The sequence below is a fragment of the Brienomyrus brachyistius genome, chromosome 13 (genome assembly GCF_023856365.1).
Source record: "Brienomyrus brachyistius isolate T26 chromosome 13, BBRACH_0.4, whole genome shotgun sequence".
NCBI classification, from domain to species: domain Eukaryota; kingdom Metazoa; phylum Chordata; class Actinopteri; order Osteoglossiformes; family Mormyridae; genus Brienomyrus; species Brienomyrus brachyistius.
The window spans coordinates 14,242,497-14,266,630 of NC_064545.1; the positions used below are offsets into that span (position 1 = coordinate 14,242,497).

General features: G+C 41.5%; 2 protein-coding genes across 3 annotated transcripts; one reads left to right on the forward strand and one right to left on the reverse strand.

Moving 5' to 3' along the window:
• Positions 1 to 838: 838 nt before the first annotated feature.
• On the forward strand, positions 839 to 8,194 carry synm (synemin, intermediate filament protein). The gene is made up of 4 exons (XM_048972772.1): positions 839 to 1,784; positions 3,505 to 3,629; positions 4,641 to 4,717; positions 4,803 to 8,194. The coding sequence occupies exons 1-4, from the start codon at positions 987 to 989 to the stop codon at positions 7,115 to 7,117; spliced, it is 3,315 nt and encodes a 1,104-aa protein (XP_048828729.1). The 5' UTR covers positions 839 to 986; the 3' UTR covers positions 7,118 to 8,194.
• Positions 7,935 to 19,653, reverse strand: ttc23 (tetratricopeptide repeat domain 23). Of its 2 annotated transcripts, XM_048972773.1 has the most exons (11): positions 19,393 to 19,653; positions 18,903 to 19,068; positions 17,993 to 18,116; positions 17,627 to 17,780; positions 17,133 to 17,246; positions 14,494 to 14,656; positions 14,279 to 14,384; positions 13,865 to 13,992; positions 13,000 to 13,149; positions 9,795 to 9,877; positions 7,935 to 8,628 (listed from the first exon to the last, which is right to left on the reverse strand). In XM_048972773.1, exons 1-11 carry the CDS (start codon positions 19,452 to 19,454, stop codon positions 8,481 to 8,483), a joined length of 1,398 nt encoding a protein of 465 aa, XP_048828730.1. In that variant the 5' UTR covers positions 19,455 to 19,653; the 3' UTR covers positions 7,935 to 8,480. The 2 variants fall into 2 exon arrangements, with proteins under 2 accessions (XP_048828730.1, XP_048828731.1); XM_048972774.1 differs by lacking the exons at positions 7,935 to 8,628; positions 9,795 to 9,877 and adding an exon at positions 12,857 to 12,879 and having other exon boundaries at positions 12,940 to 13,149.
• Positions 19,654 to 24,134: the final 4,481 nt, after the last annotated feature.

Sequence of the window (24,134 nt, forward strand, 5' to 3'; positions counted from 1 at the left end):
TACGTGATGTGCTACACACAATATTATACCGTTTTCTGATTTTACACGCTCCAATATTATATTTATATATTTTTAACTCCTGCCACCCTGCAAAAAAATCACGTTTAGGAGCATTTTTTATATATAATTCCACAAAAATGGATGGAATAGCATTAAGAGAATGGAATTTACAATTAATAGGCTTGTCACTAACTTTATCCAATATTTTAGGCTTATCTGTTAACGTTTCCTAAATATAGTAATTTAGTGGGGAATAATCCGCTAAAATATTTTAATGCACATGTTAATTTGATACTGAGATGCTCATAATATACAAACTGATTTGTAAACGTCTTTCCCTTTTAAAGCGCATCACAGATGGTGTATTCTGCTGAAACTCAGTGCTCTGCTAGTATTTAATGTCAACTTCGGGGAACTACAGTTGTTTGCTGGGTGATGAGCCTCCACGATCCACAAGTGTTGTGGAAAAAAGGTCTAGGAGGTACAAGAGGGATCACAAAAGCCATATAGCCAATTCCGTTCAGGCCGAACGGAATTGGCTATATGGCTCTTGTGATCCCTCTTGTACCCCTACCTTAAAAAATTTAGAATCGCCCTTATTCAGAAATAACCAAATCGAAAATATACATTTTAAAAATGCAAATATAATGTATATTAAATAATTTTTAAGTTTCTTACACCACAATCGTTTATATATAAAGGGGCAAATACCATTGTTGCAGTGGCTGCAGCGCTCCACTTGAGAGAGCCGTTTGATCACAGACCGACTGAAGGTTTTTTAAAGAAGGGTTTGTTAACAGATGACTTTTGGCAGAGTAAGCTGAAGTCCCACCTTCTTTTTAACTTCTCCGATTTTGCGGTCCCGCTAGACCTTGTGGACTCCTGAACTGGACGCGCTCATCGTTACCAACACGACACGTTCAGTGTTTAAAAGGGAGCAACTCTCACTGACTGCTTTTCGGGTTTACCTGATTTTAAAAAGGAAAATGTTTCATTTTAGGAGAACCTTTGAGGAGGAAACGACTCAATTGCAGGAGCTAAACAAAAGGCTCATCCAGTACCTGTCTAGGGTAAAACAACTGGAACAAGAAAATGCCTTTCTTATATCAGAAATAAACGCAGTTAGGCGTGAAACAACTTCCAAATGGGAGAATCAACATATGGCCGAGTTGCGGGAGCTCAGGAGGACGCTGGATCGGCTGTCTTTAGAAAAGTTCAAGGCAGAGATGGAGAGACAAAAGCTCTGGCGAGAACTTAAGATGATTCAAGCACTGCGCTTACAAGAATCCGGAGAACGCAACGATATCAATGGGGAGCTGAAAACCTCCGAGAAGCAGCTTCAGGAAGCTCAGAAAGCAAACGGCGCACTAGAAAGTCGTTTGCTCCAACTTCAGAATGAGTGCGAGTGTCTGGAAGATGCCCGCAAAAGAGAGATTGCTCAGTTTCGTGACCAGGTTCATTCAGGAGCATTACCTGTTTTTATCCAAAAACCTCCTGATCCCCCCGAAATCAGTATGGAAGAGTTCGACAAATATGCGCGTACTCTGTCGGAGACCTGGAGGGAGACCTTTGAGGTATACTGCAAGAGAATTGCCGATATCGAAGAATCGCTGCGCTTAGACGAGGTAAAGCTCGAAAATCTGCAGAAGGAGAAGATGCAATATACATCAGAGGTTAAGAAACTTAACAACGAAGTGAAGAAACAAAACCAATTGCGGGTGCACCTTGAGGAACAGCTAAGGAACATGCAAGCTAGCTTTCCCAAGGAACTGAACCAGTACCGGGTAAATAATATTCTCTTCCACCATATTACCCTTAACAAACAGTTGTATGTTAAGTGCGATGTCAGTAATTAGTATTTGTGTGACCATGTGTAATACTCTAAAGAGCAATTACTTCTCAAATGTAAAAATAAAAAAACAATAATAAACAATAATAATGCGGAATAAAAATAATATATAGAAACGGGTGGAACATGGAGGGATAGGCATGACATTTAGCTGGTGTTGTGGAACAGCAGTAAACCGCTCTTTTAGCCTCAAGTGCCACACCCAAAATCTGTTAGAAAACATTATCCCAGAGGCTACAACCCAGGCAGCTACGCAGTCTCCCATAGAATTACTTACTTATCAGTAAATCCAAATGTTTTTACAGAGAGTACAATTGCTTATTCTTGCAAGACTGACAGTTGTATTACTTTGTTAGTGTAATGTGTAAGTCAATGGATGATGAAATAAATTAAACACATATTCATTGAATGTATATTAGTATTCTCACAATATGAATAAAACGTGTGTGGTGTATATATATTTAAGCATAATCCATAAAGTTTTTGTATATGTATCTATAAATAATAATAAGTATCAGCCATTTTTTCCCACATGGATATGTAAAATGGTACCAGGTTCACTTGTTTAAAAGGTAGTGTTTTGTTCAAAGCCTTTCTTTAGTTTGAGTAAAAATAGTTTCACTGGTATTGACAGTAAAGCAGTAATCAGCCTGATTTGTCCATTTAACTGAACTACATAAGTACACTTCATCCAATTTGCCAGCTGGTCCACAAATCCTGTTGACCTACAAAACAAAAACTTCATATTGCTTGTGTACCATCTGTGTTTCAAGACGTCTTCTGTGACTCTCTGAAAAACAATGGCATATCTTTATAGAGATGGTAACATACTTCATACAACAGCTTTTGGTCTGGTTATCATGCTCCAAGAGTAATTTAGTGTATATTGGAAGTATAGTTTAATGGTAAACGTTGTCTGCTTGACATTTATATTTGGGGAGGTCACCACTGGCATCAGCCAATGAGCACAGCTACCTATTGCAAAAGATAAGTGACGCAGCAGGTTAGAGACACCAGACAGCCTTACACTGGAGAGACTGGGAATATGTTTACATTACTGTCTGAGGTAAATTTGTTGGGACACAGAAAATAGATGGAATTCCACTGTAGGTGTATTCGTTTTTATAAATCAAAATTATAAGAAAGTGTGCAATTGTATAGATGTGTAAGGAAAAATATTAAAGATGCCCCAATATTCTTGGCTGATGATTTGAATACAGACAGCAAATTCTGATCAAATGTAAAGTTAGGAACTTCTAATGTGATGAGCATTTGTTGAGAAGACTGATTGGTTGCACTTATGTATGACTAGTGTGAGAAGTCTCTATCCTATCCTGCCTGGTTCCTGTCTCAGGATTCTCACACTCCAGTATAGCTGACAACACTTATACACAGCACCTTGCTGGGAGGGTCTTATAGGGCATTGTGGGGAGTAAAGAAGTGCCCTTATTTTGTATGTGTCCTTATTTTTTATTCTCTGGCTAAGGGTGTCTGCCAAATGTAGTAAATCTAAATGTATTTGAGCTGCCTATCAGTCCCTGGTGTTTCTACACTGTATTAAATTCATTATGTTGCTGTTTCAGAAAAATGATTTCTTACGGGGGGGGGGGGGGGGACACATCACAGGGAAAAAAATGACCTCTATAATCCGATAGGTGATTATTGAGGAACTGGAAGAGAAGTGCAGGATGCTAGCCAATGCCATCAGCAAGAAGCTCAAGGATCACCAAGACCTCATGCAGATCAAGATGGGCCTAAGCCTGGAAGTGGCCACCTACAGGTCAGACATTTACTGACACCTCATGCACCTTTCGGTTATGGGTTTGTAGTAATGTATACTCAGTGACCGGAAAAGTTAAGCACCCAGAAGTAATGGTCTGATTTGGATGGGTATGTAAATGATTCGCTTTGCAAGGAGCTGGCACATCTAGTCACCAGACACAGAGGATGCCTCCTAGACGCATTAGACAGAATTACCAGCGCTTGAAGGAGTCTGATAGGAGTCGCATTGTGGGTTTGCATGAGGCCGGGTGGTTGTACTTTGCAACTGCCCGGCATGTGGGGCATGCACATGTCACAGTCGCTTGATGTCGGACCCAATGGGCACGTGAGGGCAGTGACCCAAAAGTCAGTGAGTGGTCAGTAAAACCAAATTGCGTAGCTTGAAGCAATTATGCTATATGATGTGGGAAATATTTTAATGATTTGTAAAGTTAAACTTTTTAATCCTGGAGCTACTCAGGAATACTGATTAGAGGAGACAGGTGAAGATTTCTTACCTTAGTCAAATTTACATTATATAAACCACATACTTCTCTCATATTTCCTCTTTGAATTTCTGGCTTTTCCAGTTAAATCGCCGTGGTTTACATTCATCCAAATATGCCTAGCTGTAAATCTCACTCAGGGATTTACACATGAGATACCATCAAAATATTAACTGGTCTATATATTCTAATGCAAGGATGAGAACTTGGATATTAATTGCTTCCAATGTGCATTTATTACTTGTTTAAATTAGTAGAGAACAATCAATCATAAAACAATTATCACATAAGCAGTTACTGTTACGTTTATTAATAATAAAGAAAAACAATAGCTATCTGGCAGCTAATGCTGCTTGGACCGCTAATACTTTCATGGTGGTGACATTGCAAGGTACTGGGCCTTGACTCTACCAGTTTTATATAATTTTTGTCTTGATCCACAACAGTCACCTTAAGGGCATTTAGTTCTAAGCTCTTTTTCCTTTGATGTTTATCTTTCAACTTTGTATTCTGTTTTCCATCAGGGCACTTCTTGAAGGAGAGAATACCGATGAGTATATGTGGACGGACCACCGTGCAGCAGAACCATTTAGAAAAATTGGTAAGGTGTGCTTTTGTAATGTAACAATCTGAAAGACACCTTAGACCATAAAGCACTGTATTCTGATGTTGTCGTGCCTCCTTAGATATTCAGATGCCTCCATACCCTTACACTCCAAAAGGAGCATCCATGAGCAGGCAAGATGGAAGAAAATGGAAGCCTTCAAACATAAGTTTTGACAACAAATACATAGAACAAACATCACATATGAAAGTTTCATCTGGTGATACAAGGATAGTCCCTATTACGTTTTATGATGTGGGTCAACACAACTCCCCATCCCAGAAGGACCACCCTAGAGCACCACAGGCTTCTACTAGCGTTGTCAAAGGAGTCCTGAATACTAAGGAAAACGTTCACGCCCAGAACAAAATAATAGAAGAGAGAACGGCAATGAACAATAAGTCACAGCATTCAATTGATTCAGTCATTTCCCAGCAGGCAGGCCTCAAAGTCAGATCTAAGCTTGGTACTTTAGCTACAGAGGACAGCAAATCGGTGAGAGTGACGTCACCATCAACTGTGAGCAAGGTTTTACATGTAAGTGATGAGAAATGGGGAACCACACATGTAAAGGTTGAAAAAACTAACCTTGAAAAAGAGAGTGACCTGGACACAGTCAGTATGACCCAGGGGAAAAGCAGAGCAGGGGATCAGATTGTGGGAAGCACTGATAACACAGCTGTGACAGAAGACTGCTTAGCTGGGAATAAGATTGAAAGTCAAGTTTCAAATTCAGGTTCACAGTTTGCAAAGAAATCCACTGTTAGGGAGCCATATGTAGAGCACAGACCACTTGCAACTGAAGAAAATGTTCTGGAATCAATGTCTGTAGAAGAGATCATTGAGAAAGTTGTGAAACCTGCTGGTTTGGATACAACGGTAACCTGCCATGTGGAGAAATCAGAAGAGGAAGATGGAAGACTCAGGACGGAAATAATTTTGCAATCCAAGGTAGAGGATGACTTGGATGTCTCAGATGAATCTGTTCTAGAAGAATTCCTCAGCAAGAAAGTAAAGAACATTGCATTAGAAGACATAAAGGGAACTCCCACAGGAAGTATGATTGAAAATCTGCTTAGCTTTGGTCTGCAGGGAGAAAAAGATCTTAAAAATAAATCGGTCAATATTGAGATTGTTGAGGAACCAGTGGACTCTCAACATAATGAGGAATATGAAATAACGGAGACAAGTCAATTTAATCAGCCATCTTCATTATTCTTTGCAATTGAGGAGCTTACAAATGTTGATGAGCGTTCCAGACATTCAGATGATCACTTTGAAGAAAACAGAGCTCCAGTAACTCCTGGAGGAGAATATGAAAACATTAGATCTGTTCAGGTTACAGAAAGTTCAAGAGACCTGGGTGCTGCATTATTTAGCCAGGATCAAGAAACTGAGTATTTTGTATCTACACCAGATGATATTTCAGAGTCGGATGATGTTCCCCTGTCATTGTATGGACATTATGAAGCGTTGGATGACTTATCAGATGAACGGTATTATCAGGATGGGGGCCTAATCAACCGTATATTTAAAAAGGATGGCCACTGTAAGGCTTTACCTAAAACTACTTATGTGAGAGATGAACATATATTTCCTAGAGACAGCTTCCAAGATTGTATTATAGAAGAGGAAGTTCATGTTTCTCCCACAGTGCAGGAATCCCTTCTTGAGTTCCTAAGAAAGGACGATATGGATCCAAAGGAGTACTTACAAGGGACTTTGGGGCAGTTACAAGGAACAATATCTGGGACTGTTAAGGATGAGTTGGCTCTTTTCACAAAAACTGATCAAGAAGCTTCTGGTAACTTGGCAGTTGATATCAGGAAAGTTCAGCAGGCTGAAGACAGTGGAACAGTGACTATTGTAGCAGAACTTAACATTTCCCAAAATCTGGAAGACTCTGGACTTCTGGAAGAGCAGGGGGAAGATTTTGAGGCGAAGTTATTGTCAGCACTACACTCGTGCAATCCAGGTGTACAGCAAATAATCAACAGCAGGAGTGAAGTTACAATTAGCAAAGAAAATGGGGAACGTCTGGATGGTAAAGTGGCAGGCGAAGATCAAGAGCAACACCTAACCCCAGAAGAACCAACAAATCAAATAAACAAAACAGAGAAACATATTAAGCTAGGGCCATCTGAAAAGTCATTTATTTTCCAGATGGATGTCAGTGATGTGAAACCAGCAGTCTCTAGTGGGAGTTCCGGGGAGGCTAGGAGTTCACAAGGTCTGAGAGTCCAAAAAGATAACAGCCATGAGGTGAAAGAGGACATCTATAGCTATGTGGAGAAAGCAAACCCCCCTGTGAACCAGGAAGAAGCACCTAGCCTTGAAGGCCATGTAAATGAAAAAAGAATTGCAACAGTCTACCTGGAAAGTCAAGAGGATAATTGATTACGATTATTTTTCCACTTGCAAAGTGGACCAGGATGAAGAGCATGAAGATGGATGTATGGATGATTTAATAGACTGTTGCTGTTGTTAGAAGATCATTTTAAACATGTGCTATAGTTAAAATGCTGTGGTTGGAATGAAATCATTGTCTTGATAACAATACATAGAGTTTGTGGAGATCTCTGTATTCCATATTAGAAAATTGCAGTGATCGCTTGCTTCATTTAATTCAAAATTTTATGCAGCATTTAAAATTATTAAAAGTTACAGTGCAATATTAAACAGTATTAAAGTTAGTAGGCACATCATAGAAATATTAATCTATAACATAGCTCCAGAAATGTAAAGACAGTAAATGCATTATAGAGGGGGTTTAGTTATGGGTATATCGGAGTTTTTTTTTTTTTTTAAAGTTGATTCTAAAACTTACAGTATTCATTTAGATAATTAAACCATTTTACAGAATTATTAAAAGCAAGTATATCATCAATCAGTTTTAGTAATGATGACTCAGTTCTGCAGATGAAAAAAATAATGCTTTATGCCTTGTAATTTGTGACCTTTTAATTATCAAATATCATTATACATTAGGAAGCAAAATCTCGCCATCTTCTGATAGAACGAAGGCCGAAGAAACATGTGAATTTCATAGAGATCTTTCCCCTAAAAATGCATCATCACAATAAACCATATCCAAAGTTACTGCTCTGTTAAAAATAGTATATATTGGTACAGCTACAGTTATCATTAGACCTATAGCAATAAATAAATACATTGTAACATAACGATGGATAAGAAAATGCTCACATGGAAAATGTTTCTTTTAATGTTATTTTATTCTAACATTAATGATACATCTCAAAACCTCTAGTGATTGAAGTAACAGTGTTATTGGTAACAGCTTGGCTTGAATGAGCAGGCTAGATGTACATGCCCTTTAACATGCTTCTAAAACCTGACGTGCTAAGGAAATGCCACACATTGTTGGCTAATTAAGGATAAGGAATCTTTTCCCCCCACATAATATACATTCTTCGAGCATTGATCAGTCCTACGAATAAAATATATCTTACAGTGTTATGGTGTTTGGGTCTGTGATATTCAAGAAGTGCACAGTGGTTACAGGTGTTTATTACACTACGGCAGATCTTCAGAACTGTCTGAAACCTGTTCTCTTACATAAACACATGGTCATTTTCCCTGTAACATCACCAAATCCTAACTGTCTTCAATTTATTGTTGCTAACCAGTTTAATTAGATAATATTAAATGGATAGCACTGTTAGTTTGAATCATAAGCAAAACATGTTAAAGTCAATCACTCCTCCTCTCCTTTTGAACTTATCATTGAGAAACCTTGGCATTAGTTAAATGTTTTTTTAAGATGCTCAGAGTCAGATGGACTGAGAGCTGCTCCTGCTGGAACAAGGTGAGAAGGTACCACAGCACAGAAAGGTGGTCTGTGTTTCATTCTCTCTGCCTTATGATGTCTGCCGGCCACTTCTGGAGCCCTACAACAAACCAGTAAGTTAGTTTTGTGCATGTTATTACAAATAAAAGTATTTATACTGATTATGGACAGGGGAGTCGCTAAAAATTCTTGGCCCCCCTGCGCAATTCTGCATATGATTGTACGTAAAGAACGGCCTCTTGAATCTGCCAGGGTACTGATGCCTCTGTTGCAGTCATGTGGCCACAATGCCGTATACTGTACAGTACGCAGCATACAAATTGGGTCAAGGTTCATTTACTGTTCAAGTTCACATCGAAGACATCATCTGGCCACTGAGTGTATATTGGCTATTATACTACGGGACCATTGAATGCTTGAATCTGATTGGCTGACGAATGTTCTGAGGTATGCAATTATTTTCAGATAAACGCACGGCGAACGTAGTTCCAGGTAGCTCTCTTGACCGCATTACAGTTCCATATCACTTCGCATAGTTAACTGTAATAACGGAAATTAGCATACAGTACCTATACAGCACACAGGACTAACAAAAACAACATGACAGACGATTTTCCGAAAGTAAATTTTAATATTTACGGTGAATATGAAACTTTCAACAACTGGGCTGCAGCAGTATTAGTTAGCCTAGTGTACCAACTTAAAGGCTACACATGACATTTCTCACTAGCGAGGTAATAACAGCGCTGCATCTTAAAGCAGACTTACAGTTTAGAGACGGTGCTTCAGAACACTGTTGAGGGACACACAGAGGTAGCCTAATTCATACAAGCTCTCTCTCTCTCTCTCTGTTTCTATTTATCTGTGTCTCTGTCTCTCTCGCTCTCTTTCTAATAACTTCATTATTAACTGCATTAGTCTGCTATCAACGGCTCAAGCCTCCATTGCCAGCTTTAAAATGACGTTTTGGAACTAGCAAAAGAGTCGTTGGATGAGATGCGGAAGAAATAATCCTACTCACAATAGCGATTTAAGTAGAAAAACCGGACGAATCCCTTAAAATATATCATCTGATCGATGTCTTGAGGTGTGGCAACCGTAGTATAAGCGGAATAATTGACTCCGGACCGTTGAATTATTAGAAAATAATGCACACCCGAGGCATTACCACCTCGGGTGTGCATTATTTTCTAATAATTCAACGGCCCGTCGTCAATTATTCCTTACATAATGGATGAAGATGAGATTTGACTAAAGCTGACTTACTTGGACAGCAGGTCTACAGTTTGCTGTATGACTCGAGTCTTTCTGTGCTGGGCACCATACAACAGGCTCTGAACCTCCAGACACTGGGATGAGAGAGAGAAAAAAATCACATTATTCTTCTGGGATGTGGTCAAGCAGAAGCATATCATGCCAGTACAATTCAATGAGTCTCTTCTACTCAAGTTCATTCATGCCAAGTGCAAAGTTTAAATTTTAATGACTCACACAGTATTTTTTTCTCACTTTAGATTTTATTTGGGCTATCAAATGAATAATTTTCTTAATCATGAGTAATAGCACGTTTAATCACATTTTCATGTTGAATATTAGCTCGAAAGTAGTACTAACCTAACAAACTCCCACTGAAATTAACTCAGCATGCTTAAGTACCAACAGAATAACAAGATATAGGTATAACCAAGATCAAAATAATCAACTCAATAAGGCAAACAAAAGTCACAGAAAATTGACTTTTTGACATTCAAAAAATCCAGGTCAGCATAGTGGTCAAACAGTAGTGTACATTGTCACCTTCTAACCTCATAACAGACCACAGTCAGATGTGTTCACTAGATAAACAGTGGCCAGAATGAAGGGGCAGTCCAAATAACTCCCCTAGCATGTCAAAAGAAAAAATAGAGGTCAATTCATTTGCTGATATATTGCAGATGCAGTTTTGAGAATGTGGAAGAAATCTTTGTGACAGAAAAGTAGCAGTAGAGTACTATCAGGGAGTGTCCCGTACCCGTAACTTCATCTTTAGCTGGTCTACAGTGTGATGTATTTAAAATACTCATTTAGAATCTAGAAAATATGAAGTAGTTCTTTGTAACAGACAAATATAGCAATGTTTAACATTTTGATCAAATGGCACTTCAAACATTGTGAACTTAGACAATACAATAAAGTGGGAATAGGTGAAGTATCAACAGCACAAAAAGGTGTAAAGTTAAAGAAATCATTTGACAGCTATATATTATGATTGGGATCAATTTAATAAAGCAGAATAATGAAACTTAAATGTATCTGATTATTTTTCACTTTGTATTAGTGCATGATTTACTTGGATAGCTTCCTCACAACTGTTCCATCTGGTTAGCAGATTAGAGGTAAGGAGCATCCGCTGATTACAGTGCATTGACTCTTACCCACCGCATGACAAACCACCTCAGGGATGAAAACCTGAGTGCAGCCATGCAGTGGGTGATACCTCAGCACCACACTAGTCTGAATGGACCAGTGTGTGGTTTTTTTCCAGCCACCAACCCCCAAGTTTCCCTGTAAGTTGGAAGACCTGCTTGTTGTACGCTAAGTATGAGCAAAGCTTCCTTTAGTGGAGAAAAGCAAAAATCATGACACAAATTGTAGCTGAAAGCTACTGCAGCTAGGAGCAAAACTTCAAGTAAATCAGTGTACGCTATACTGGAAAGGCAAAAAGGGGAAAAAAAATCAAAACAAGAATCTTCCATTATGTTGAAGGTGGAATAAAATGCAAGTGTGGAAAGTCTCAGTTTGGCTCTTGGGATGTTTTCCTCACACCGCTGCCAAAAATGAGGTCACATTGTGCCTGGACTGAACATAACAGAAAAACAGTAAAAAAAATCTTTACCATTTCAGTTCCATTTTCCTAGCAGTTCGGAAAACACACAAGTACACCAGCCTCTGCATGATTCACTGCTATGCCTTTTTGTGCGGTCGTTATTAAGTTTGGGTCTCACCCAGGCAAAAGGACAGCTGTCATGGCCTCTAGTAAGAGGACACTATCTCCACCCTGCCCCCATCTGAGAGGACCTCCAAAGGTTATTGGCCCGGTGTAGCACAAGATGTGTGAGCTCTGATTCATCGTACGAATACTTGGTTACGGCACAAACACTGAAACATAGCAACAAGCCATTTGATTACTCTACCGATGATTCCACAGTAAAAGCACTATGGTGCTCATTTTGTGTGTAATTATTCTGGAAATTCACATGGCCCAGTGTCAGATTCTAACCACTATATAAAATTTTATGTGTCCTTCACATATTACACATTACTAAAATATTAAAAATGAACTCTTTGTTTAACTTCTGAATGGCTGTGCCTTACAGTAGGATATATGGATGGATGGATGGATATTATTCAGGTGGACAAAATAATCGAAATAATCCTCAAAATAGACACACAATTTAATGATTGGAACAAATGAAAGACAGCTACTGACATTATTCCCCCTAAAATAATACTCATAAAAACATGCGTAAGAAATTATCTAATACTGTAACATCCTACTATTTAATCTCTTCTGGTTCTCAAATTTGGGTTGGTTACAAATCCAAATTAGCTGGGCTGATTTTTTATAATTGGGGTCAATGTATTTATCATTGACAGCACTTAGCAAAGTCTCCAGCTCTGCAAAAATCAAGTAGCCAAGCTGTCTAAGTGCTTCCCAAAAAAGCACAATATGACAGTGGTATTTTGACTTTGGGGGGGGGGGGGGGACCAGGATTAGCACAGAGCTCTGCAGCTGCTGGGCCTTGGAGACATAGTTAATATAGCCTGATGTTATCCATGTACCACCATGAAATGCTGGTATCATAAAGTCACTACATACCCAGATCTTCAGCTGAGCTCTCCAAAGTACCTCTGCAGCATGGTCTCAACCTTTCCATCAGGCAAGTGTCACTACTGACTATCCTAAAGCAGGACCCTACCTTTGCTACCCCAAATCTAGCAGATCTGACACTGTGCCTCTAGACGAGAAGGGATGACAATTGGTAAGAACACAGACTCATAAGCAGAAGCTTGCTGGCCCGGGAGTATCCCTGTGTTTAGGAACCTGCTGCTGAAACTCACTCCTACAACACTGCATGGCCCAACTCCCTTGGAAATGTCGGCATGGGTCGGCTCACTGTGCCAGTCTCACCTTGCGCATAGTTCTGCAGGCCTGCATCATTTCCCCTTGGGCTCACTGTGCCAGTCTCACCTTGCTCATAGTTCTGCAGGCCTGCATCATTTCCCCTTGGGCTCACTGTGCCAGTCTCACCTTGCTCATAGTTCTGCAGGCCTGCATCATTTCCCCTTGGGCTCACTGTGCCAGTCTCACCTTGCTCATAGTTCTGCAGGCCTGCATCATTTCCCCTTGGGCTCACTATGCCAGTCTCACCTTGCTCATAGTTCTGCAGGCCTGCATCATTTCCCCTTGGGCTCACTGTGCCAGTCTCACCTTGCTCATAGTTCTGTAGGCCTGCATCATTTCCCCTTGTGTCATCTGCACTCCACCAATCAGCTGCAGACTGTCAGCCACCTCGGCACTCAGGTCCCCAAATGTGCTCTTCTTCAGGGACATGGACTCCTTCAGGATTTTCATAGCCTTCTGGAAACACAGGGCAAGTTGAGTCAAACACAGATTTCTTGTCAAGAGAAACAACTAGATACTACTCTGAATATGAAAAGTGGTTTTTATGTAGTGAGCCAAACAGTGTGCCAGATAGACTGCTTCAGACAAGCTTATAGCAGACCAGAACAAATGTGAGATTTTAGGATTTCCAAACATTTTTGACCGTTAAACTTTATTTACTTTACCTGGATGTACAGTTAGATTAGCTTTAGTTAGCTTTTCGGATCAGCAGTTAGCAGATTAGCAGAGCCCTGTCCACCACTGTACACTGTTATGCTAGTGCGATGCAGTAGCTGCCTGTTCTGTACCACGCTGATCAGAAAGATATAGAAACCGGAAAAATACTGACAAATCTCCTTCTTTCCATCCTTAAATGAAATGTCTTATTTGAGCTGTGGGCTGGTGGTGAAATGTAACAATTACATGTGACAAGTTTGGGAACTAAAGCGATGTTCTAGCTGTCTTACAAGATATCAGTAACTTTTTGGCGAATAGGAGTCATCCTGATTTTTTTGTGTTAAGGTCTATCTGTAAATATTCTAATGATATTTTTTGCCAAATATACATTAAGCACCCAGATAAATATCTGTAAAAGATGGTACTGCATGTTTAGTTGTGCGATTACTAAGGACTTGTTCCACAAGCCCCAACAGAATATGTGGAGGGCGTGCGACCCAGGGTGCAAGCAGACCTCCTGTTGGCCGCTGAGGAGGAGGACCCGACAGTACTTGTCCTGCACTGAGAGCGTCAGGGGGTCCCCTGGCCTTAGACACCTGCTGTAGATACTCAGACTCTGCTGGAAGAATGAGGCAGCACTGTCTGCAGAGACATTATACATTAATCAAACACTTCGCCTCCCCCAGCCTGTGCTTGCTGTCATTTCAGGCAAATGCCACTGATAGTATTATTCCTTTATGAGCTTATCATCATTTTGAACATTAAATCTCAGCTATGGGGCAATTTTTGATGCCATCTAGGGGTCTTGGCTGTGCATTGCAGGTTAACACAGAGATCTATCACAGAAAATCCTTTCTACATCCAGATCCATGCATATAAAATCATCCCGATTTGCACCTCACATGGAGTGTATTCTAAAGGAACCTACCAAGGCCCTTGGGGTCCTGGGATTTAGAGTAGGCCACAGCTAGACTGTAACATATGTCTGCCTCCTCCAGTCCACCTGGGACCACCTCCTGGACCAGGGAGTACGCCTGCAGGAACAGTCAGTAATACGGCTGGTGACTGCAGTGTGAATGCCCTGCTGACAACATGCTTCAACCAGTTTAGAGGATCTCATGCATAAGTGCTCTGATGCCTCGCCTTTAATAGGTACTGTACTGCTGCGTTGGGCTGGCCCTGTTCTTCCTCTATGGCTGCCATGTCCTTGTAGACAGCACAGGCTGCGTGGGGTCCCTCGGTAAGCTTCAGTGCTCGCTCACACTGGCAGAGAGCCCTATCCGGGCAGCCCTGACGCCGGTATAATCTAGAGCAGAGAAAATCCCAGTGCAGTTGTTAGTAAAGTTTAAGCCTAGACCTAAACTTCAACTTGGGTTTGGACCATAACTTCAGTCTAAGTCAAAATCTTTGCTTGCCAGGACTGATGTCTGGACCCGAGCCTGACCACAGGAGTCCTGTGGCTTTTGCCTTGTCAGTCTAACATGAACCGGTCTGACGTTTACCAGTTCACAGCCTGCTGCTGCTGGCACAGGGCTCTGGGGAAACTCTGACTGGCAGAGAAGACTGTCAACGGTCACAAAGTAGTATAAGTGTATCCATAACCTTTCAGGATTTATGAATAAATGAAATCATATCTCACTCATACATATAGACTGACTACAAACCTCCACAACCTTCCTAGTTTACTGTGGCAGAAAATACAAAAAATGACATGGTTGGAAAATTTTCTAATAGTATAATATTATTCAATGTCATCGACTATCAGACACATTTACTGTGCCTTACTACAAGGCTAGTGGCTGCCTTGCATTCACACTGAACACTGCCTCAGCTGAGAGAAGCTGCACTTGCAGGGTGACATCCATGGAATTTCGGAGCACTGCCTGACCTTTAGATTATAGCACAATGCCTTCTGACTCACCCGCATGGGGGACAGCTGCCCAAAGCACCCCAAACTCAACCCCACCCCTGATAAGGCGGAGCAGCTGAAGAACGGACTAGATAGGAAACGGTGTCAAGTGACAGTCAGAAGACATACAGATGGTTATAAAGGACGAAGACTATTATACTGTATATTAAACTACCAGGTTTAAACAGGTGTTTTTTAATTGTAATTTGTTGCAGGCTGTGTGCTATTCATACAGTCATCAACACTATATTGAATCCATACGAATGCTCTTAAAATGGCTTCTCTGTTTGTCTTTCTGGACATGGGATTCTCCCTGTTCAGCGTTCACAGATGAGCCAAATGGCTGTGTATTGTATGGAAATGTCTCTGGGTACAACTGTCAGGATCAGCATCTGTCCCCACCCTCGGTGACCTTTCCCCATTTGATCAGCAGTCATTGCTGGTCATTCCGCCTTTCTCCCACTCTGTCACATAGTCCATCTCTCTCTCCTATGTGTTCAGTCCCCGTTTGGCTAACAGGTGTTGCTGGCAATCCTCTGTCTTAGTCCTGAGTCCCTTGTGTGCCCATTCGGCTTCCCAGGCTGCAACATAGCTCAGTGGGTTGAATGCACGACTTAATGACTACTAACCCTCTGGTTGTGGGTTCAAAACTAGCCTCATCTGTTCATTGATATTTATTAGTTTTGCTCCCCAGTCTTTCTTGTTTCCTACTGGTTTCCCAATTATAGGTTGTGTCCTGTTCACTTCTGATCTTGTTTGTATTATCACCACTACATTTTGTAGTGAGGCTGGACACTGATATCATCTGATCTGGCCTGCCCCACAGTGGCCTTTCCAACTCACCCCAATGCTGCTCAACAGGACAGAGGTCATCTGCCAAATGCAGATTCATATATCAGTCTGGCAGACGTCTGGCATAACTCCAAAGAACATGCTTCCACTGCTACACAACACAATGATGACGTTCTTTCTCAATCCATGTGATGCTTGGTATTGCACATGAGCTAAGCTGTAGATGTGCCTAGACATTTCCACAGTACAATATGACCCCTTACAAATGACCAGGACAGCCCTAGCAGGGCTAACTTGTTGGAAAGTTGCCATTCGTAATTCTATTCCATGCTGAAAATCCCTGAGCTCCTCTACGATCTATATTACTACCATGACCATTTACAAAGAGCACTTTACAAAGAGTACACTTGACTATACACTGTGGGTGAATCAGCTGACGTCACAAATTCCAAAGTATGTCCACATCCTTTTGGCCATGAGGTGTAATGTTTTGGTAGAGGAAACCCCACCATTCATCAAGCGCTGCAGCAGGAAAGCTGCTTAATGTCATTGTTCTATTTTCAATTAAACAGATGTATAAATCATTGCATTCTGTTTTTATGTTACTCAGCGTCCCAACTTTTTTGGAAATGAGGTTGTAAACATTGTAAAGCAGAACCCATTTACTCTTAAATTAAAGCTCGATGTGTACGTGAGAAACATGTTTGATCAATTTTTGATGATGGAGCGCCACCTTGTGGCCACATGATGGAGATATGTGTACTGAGGTACCCAATCAAACATTTCTCAAGTAAATGAGAGACATGGATTTATCAGTTCATAAGCTGTCTTCAGTCAATGTTATTTAAAGGCTTATTTATACCTTGGAAAGTTATACGCAAATCTGCGCCAAATGCATGCAAAACTACCACAATCGTCACCCAAGCTTAAATAATTAATAAAATATATCATATAAAATTAAACATATTGTACATACAAGGTCCTGGAACCTCCTGCACAACATTATCTCAAATGAAATGGAAAAACAAATGCATAAATGATGACAAAGCATTATGAATGTCTACTATGACTTGTGTATTACCTGGATAAGGTTGAGGCGATGTCAAACTCTGTTTGCTTCCTCTTGCCTTCCACCTGCTGGAGCTCTCCGAAAAGCAAGTCGGCTTTTTCCAAATTAACCTCAGCCTCCTCCAGCATGAAAGGCAGTCAAGGATTTCAGCTGATTTACTAAAAAGATCCTTCATCACCCTTCTCTAGTACATTGTCGACCCCATTGTTTGGTAAAAATATCAATGTGTCATTCCCAAGTTATTAGTAACTAGCCATTCAGTAGCTCGTATAACACTATTAGAAACAGTGTCAGTTTTGTTTATGCACTTTTGGACAATAAGTACCATGCTGTCACATCATGCAAGTTTCACTGTCGATTACCACCACCGCCTGGCTGTAACCTTATATCAAACCCTTAGCTCTCCAGATTTTTCTTACATATTTGAAGTAAAAAAAAAAAAATGTCCAAGTGGAAGCTGGCATTCTTCACATGTTTAGATTCGTCTGAGTTCATTCAAAGGATATTTGCCTAGAAGGAGGGCTGATTTTCCCTGAGTGTAATATACAGTAAAATAACATTCCTGCACCTCTGCCTTCTCCTCGCCTGCTGCTTCAGGGGAACAGGACAGGATGATAGCCCTGGCCTTCGCAGTGTGTTCCTGCGCCTGCTGTGGCCAGCCTGCATGGGTGCCGTGGTGGAGATACATGCGGCATTAACATAAAAAAAAAAAAAATTCCCCAAACTCCTACACTAAATTATTTTGACTGTGGATGACTGACATACTTGGTCAATTGTTAATACAGAGACATTCAGATACAAACTGGCGAAACAGCCCTTGCACATATATTAGCTTTGACAAATGAACACAAAACATCATAGAAGGGTCTTACCTTTCAACTGCAGGTAACACTGAGCCAGTCTGGCATGGGCCTGAGCCAATTTTAGATGGCTGTCTCCATATACCAGCCTCGCTAGGGCTACACAGCGCACCTGGGCCTGGACACATGCATCAATCTAGAACAGAAAACACATGCAGACATGCTGTTCCCTCACTTCAGAGAGGGGCATCCCTCTCACAGGGAGCTCTCTCGTTCATGTGGACTGTAAGTCACATCTCCTGTTGTTCCAGGTGTAAGTCACATCCAACACAGGGTAACATTTGAGCACGTATGAATCCAAAACAAGATAAATTCAAGACAAGTGGAATTGTATTTTTAAAACCCTGTCTGGAGAACTTCATGCAAAGGAATTACAAAAGAATATTTTGATCAGTTTGAGTTCGGACACTCATATCTGGAGTCTCAAGCTTTGCTTGCTTCATTTCCCATCATGTTAAACCTGCATTGTATGTAGGGTGCCAAATACACTGCACAATTACAAATGGCTGCCATCAGCAGTAAGTGATGCCTGGATATTTGGCGATAGAATATGGATGTATTTTAATATTGCATACAAATCTAAGGGGCGGCATGGCGGTGCAGTGGTTAGCACTGTTGCCTCACGCCTCTGGGACCCAGGTTCGAGTCTCCGCCTGGGTCACGAGTGTGCCTGTTCTCCCCATGTTGTCATGGGGTTTCCTCCAGGTACACCAGTTTCCCCCCACAGTCCAAAGACATGCTGAGGCTAATTGGAGTTGCTAAATTGCCTGTAGGAGTGAATGGTGTGTGAGTGTGCCCTGTGATGGGCTGGCCCCCCATCCTGGGTTGTTCCCATTGCTTCCAGGATAGGCTCCAGACCCACCCCACCCACTTTTTGGAAAATGGATGGATATAAATCTAAACACACATACACACAAAATACCTGCTGACTGTCTTCCAGGGCTTGTGCTTCAGTCTGCCATTGGAACAGCTTCTCTTCAGGACCAATCCTGATGTCTGCTGTACTCTCAGCGCCTCTGTTGGGGCTCTGGGCCCCCTGTCCTTTCTCATACCATAACGTGGGGCATTCAGAACCACGGCCAGAACTTCTGCAATAATTACAATCACAGTCATCATCTATTAAATTTCCTTTATTTTATGATTAACAAAAATCAGGACCCACAAATGCCACAAAAGAGTTAAAATGGTAGACAAAATTTACATAAATTGCAAAAACATATAAATTCAGAATTATTTTCTCCTTGAACAACACAATTTTTTCCCCACAAACATTTGTCCTCAAAACCTTTGTGCACAGTGCAGTTTAATTTACGGGATATAACACACCAATGAATACTTTTCACGTATTAGCACAGAAATGATCCATTTATGAACTAATAAAACACTTTAAAATGAACTCAACCATATCTTACGATTTTGCACATTCGACCGAAACACTATTAAAATATTTTGTTGACCCGACGACAGCGTTCATCTTTCAATAAGTAAGGATCCTTTCAGTAAGGATGCGTAGCACAGAAAACCAAATCATCCGTTTCCATTATACTTAAGCAACACTGGAGCTGTCTGACAAAAGGAAATAACCAAACTTCAGTTAATGACAGAAGAGCATCTGTTTTTGTCTCACTTCCAAACGTAACAAACAAGACGCCGGCGCCAGTCTACAAACGCTAGTCGTCACTTCCGCTAAGGATTATGGGTATGGAATGGCTGCTGAAGGAGCGGTGAAAAACAGCTGCTATGCTCCTCTTCAGTACTGCAGTTGGGACCGCGAAGTCATGCACTGATTTCTTTCATTAAGAGAAATATTTGTTCTCCTTTCACAAATTATACTGGGAATTGTAAATAGCAAATATTGCAGCCTGCACTGTCTGTGAGGCGAAATTGAAAAATGCACATATTTTTTATTATTCATTATTTTGTTAAAATAATAAAACTAAACCAATGGTTTTTATTATTATTACGCGAACGCACACGAGCCGACAAGTACGGCGTATTACCAAAACTTCAGATCAAGTCTGAGCTAGATTTCTCCGATGATTTCATTACGCGACACCTGTCCTCACTATCCGCTATGTTTTATCTGATAGCGGTCGGTCGAATAAGGAAAATAGTTCCTTTCCCAAGAGTGAAAAAAACACAGTCACGCACATTTCATGCACTGCGCAATGTTCAGTCTTAAGACAATTGAGGTTTAGATGAATCGCTCCCTGAGAAATAAGTGATTTTTTTAAAACAAAATTCCCCCCATCTTCAGTGCTGAGTTTTGAATCCCGCCATTGGCTCTATCTGTAGAGTGTGCTGGACCTGTTCTTTACAGGCTTTCATGGGTTCCCATCTGTTACCCTGTGGCTGTCAGGCAATTTGTCTTTCTATTAACCATAGACTGAGATGGTCTCTTGATGTAAACTGGGATCCCTTGGAATGACTCCGCATTGGCATATGAGTCGCTGGTAATAATAAGCCATTCCACTTTGCATGCTTCACATGTTCCTGTGTGATACCTAACGCTGGAGCTTTTGGTCTATGACCCTGTTTTTGTGCTCTCTGCTACGAGCAGAGTCCAGGTGGAATGCTTTTAAAGGATAAGATCTACCTTCATGATTTCTGCTGTAATTATGAATGAAATCACGCAATGCTTTTATAGAACACAAAACATTATAGATGTTGAGAACGGCACAAGAAAAATCTCCTGTACAAAATTTTGTCTGCTAGGGGTGTTAGATACTCAGCAAGATATAGCTCTGTTTATGACTTCATTAAAGTTTCTGTATAGCTTAGATGTTTTAGGCCGTAGTCCTAACTTAACTATCAGAAGATATGTAAACTATTATATTTTTTGTCCTAAGCAGGAGCAATGAATTTCCATCTGAGATGTTTAATGAAACATTTAGCCTGTGAAGTGGAAATCATGTATTGGCATTTCTATCACTGACAGCCCTTATGACCCTAACCTTTGATGTATAAATGGATTATTGGTACTCTGTTTATCTTTCTAATTGCACTATATTTACTCTTCAGTGGTTAGCACAATCACGTCACCTCTGCAGGGTTCTGGGCTCCTTACCAGTGTGTGTGGAGTTAGTGTATTCTCCCTGATGTGTTTTGAGTTTCCTGCCACAGTCCAAAGATGTGGCCTAGATAGATTAAAATACCCTTCATGTGTGTGCCTTGTTATGAACTTCCACTTCCATCCAGGATGCCCCCAGCCTTGTGCTCTGTGCTGCTGGAATAGGCTCCAGAGCCACCATGATCCTGTACTGGATAAACAGTTGGAAAATGGATGGAAGAATGGATAAAGTGCATTCATTACTCTCCACCGCTATGAGCAGGTAACAACACTCTGGGTAAGGACACTTGCTTGTAACCCAAAGGCTAGTAATAGGAGATGTGGGTGGGATTTTTGTGCACTGCAAATCATGGTTAACCCACTTTCCATTGGTTACGTAACCGGCTCCTATTTGGGTAGAGTACTTTACTCTTTTGTCCAGCAGATGTCACTAAGGAATTATCTATGACACCTTCTCTAGAAAATTATTTAACTAAAATCAGCCTCCAGTTTTATGTTCAAATGTCTTGAAGCAGTGCACCTAGCCATTGAGGAAGTGTTTGAAGTAGATTTTTACATATCGTGGGAGTAGTCAGAAGCTTCAAGAAACGATGAATTACTGGAGCGATCTGATGGATTTTGTTCTGTTTCTCCTTGTGAATAATAAAGGTTAGACAACATTCACCAGAGACAGTAGGACAAAACCAATATACCATGCCATCCATTTGATAGCAAGCTAGCATCAGACTGAAACATTAAAATAATGCTACTCTGTCTGGATTAAACTAAAGGGTTAGTCATATTTGAATTATAAGTGACCGATATCCCAGCTAATGGCAACAGAAACATCATTCATTGTTGGAATATTTGGGAATAAAACAGCAAAAAAGACCAACTATGTATCATAACTGAGTTATATAACTCTTATAACTCAATCTCGCATGCGGACATGGTACTGTAATATTTCAAATGAAATTTCCAGATCATAACCACAACAAGGAAGCATCTTTTTATTATGTTTCCCTGTCCATAACCACAGCAATTCCTACTTCTGCTTTTCTCTATTTTTTGGTATACTAACGTTTGTAGCTTCGATCCCACGATCCACCAATCAACACAGACGTTCCTGTCAGTGCGACTATTTGACAGGGGATGTTACAGGTGATGGCCGAACAAAAAAAATCCACTGCTTATTTATCTAATTATTTTGCGCTCCAAGCACTGGGGCCAGTTAGCATGAAGTCTATCCCCCTGCCGTGGGAGGTATCTGACAAAAACCATCTAAGGAAGAAAAGAGGCACTGCTCATAACTCACACCTTAACCACAAGTAAATGTTACACCTTCATTTACACCTTCCCACAAAAGCAAAGAATAGATGATTCTACTGAACTTTTGTAAGTCAGTTCTGTCTGCGGTTGTTGGCATTCTGTTGAGCAGAGGCTGCTCAGTCCACAGAGGAGCTAGCCTGGAGGGATTGGTAGGTGAAGGCACCTCCCCTGCCAGTGGTTTCCCAGTGGTCAACTAGGATTCCTTCCACCCAGGTCCTCAACCTTCGCAAGGCCTTCATTGTCTCTATCCCAGCATGCCCTCGAACCATGTTCCCTCGGCAGTCAAGCCCCCAGCAGCACGGTGGGCCCGTCAAAGGGGCACCTGTGTTCTCCACATTGATCCGCGTGCAGACTCTGTTAGCGCATCAGCCACACAGCAAGCAAACAGCAAACAGCGGTGCCATCCTGGCATGAATGCAGAAAGGACCAGCTCCATAGAGGGCCCATGGAGGTCTATTTCAAGCAGGTAGACAGGGGATGCGATCAGCCCTGCGCTACATACACCTTGTTTGCCAAAGCAGTCTAAAGTAGCTTATTTTAGCAGCTTCCTATTGACCCTGGCAGTCCATAAAAAGCTGTTTGTTTGCATGTTTGTCCCTTGGGCCTTTAGCTGGGAGTCCAGGGCCCAGCTTGGCCCCCATCCCTGTCTTGCTTCTATTTTCGGGCCTGAGTGGCTCTTAATGACCCTGGCTGGACTGGCACCAGCCCTCTGCAAACGAATCTCTAACAGCACCCCCTGCCAGACCCAAAGTCCTCCTCTGGCAGCCGTCTACTCTGGGCTTCTGGTTTCCTAATTTAGTAACGGCAAGTAAAAATATGCTCTACCCAACTGGCCCTGGAACGCAGGGCAGGCATCCAGCAAGGCCCACGTTGTTTTCGCGGCTGGTGGCCAGGGAGACAGAGGCCTCACCCCCACCCGCGGCCCATCTCCCCTCCAGCTTGCTCCATTCACTCGATTTCGTTAGTCTCCCCTGCCGGAGGGTTAAAAACAGACTGCCTGACAGAGGACCTCAGGGTAGAACCGGCCCCAGACGGTGTGTTAAGTCTGAGGTGCACAGCAAGGGTTGCCTCGAGGTCTGAGGGGGTCTTGAGGTTCTGCCCCAGTTGGCAACACACAGCTGGAAGATCTAAAGGCAGTCCCCCAGACCCCCCAGCGACAAATCAGGGTCCATCAGCTGACACTTGTGTGATGGCAGGACTGGTCTGGCCATTGGAGATATTTTCTGAAGTGCCAGAAATACACAGCGGTTAGCAAATGGCACCTAGTCAAGGACCACACTGTACTTCTTAAGCATCTTTTTATTATAAAGGTCATTTACTTAATAATGGATGGGAGAGATGGGAGAATTATATATCAAATATATATGCATGGATCTTTCAGCATTTATCAGTGCAGGGGGCTGAATCATACAAGTCAGGCAAACAGCCTGGATGGAATGCAACTATAACGCAAAGCACACAGTCACATTCAGTGGGCAAGTCTGAGGTGCCAGTTTTTTTTACACAAGAGTGTTTTCTCATTGCTTTGCCAGAAAACAAATCTTAAGCGCAGCTTAAACTAAACGCAGTTAAATCACTAGATAACAACAGAAAGCAGCTACCGAGGAGTCAGTACTGCATCTGTATCTGTTCTAATTGCTTAAATGCTCAACTCACAGTCAGATCTCAGTGACACATAAAATAGGCCCCCTGTGAGTTTGCATGGTTGAGACACGGCTGTCGAACGGAGGCCCAAAGAGAAAGAGAGGAGCTTAGTGAGGAGGAAGGTGGGCTTCT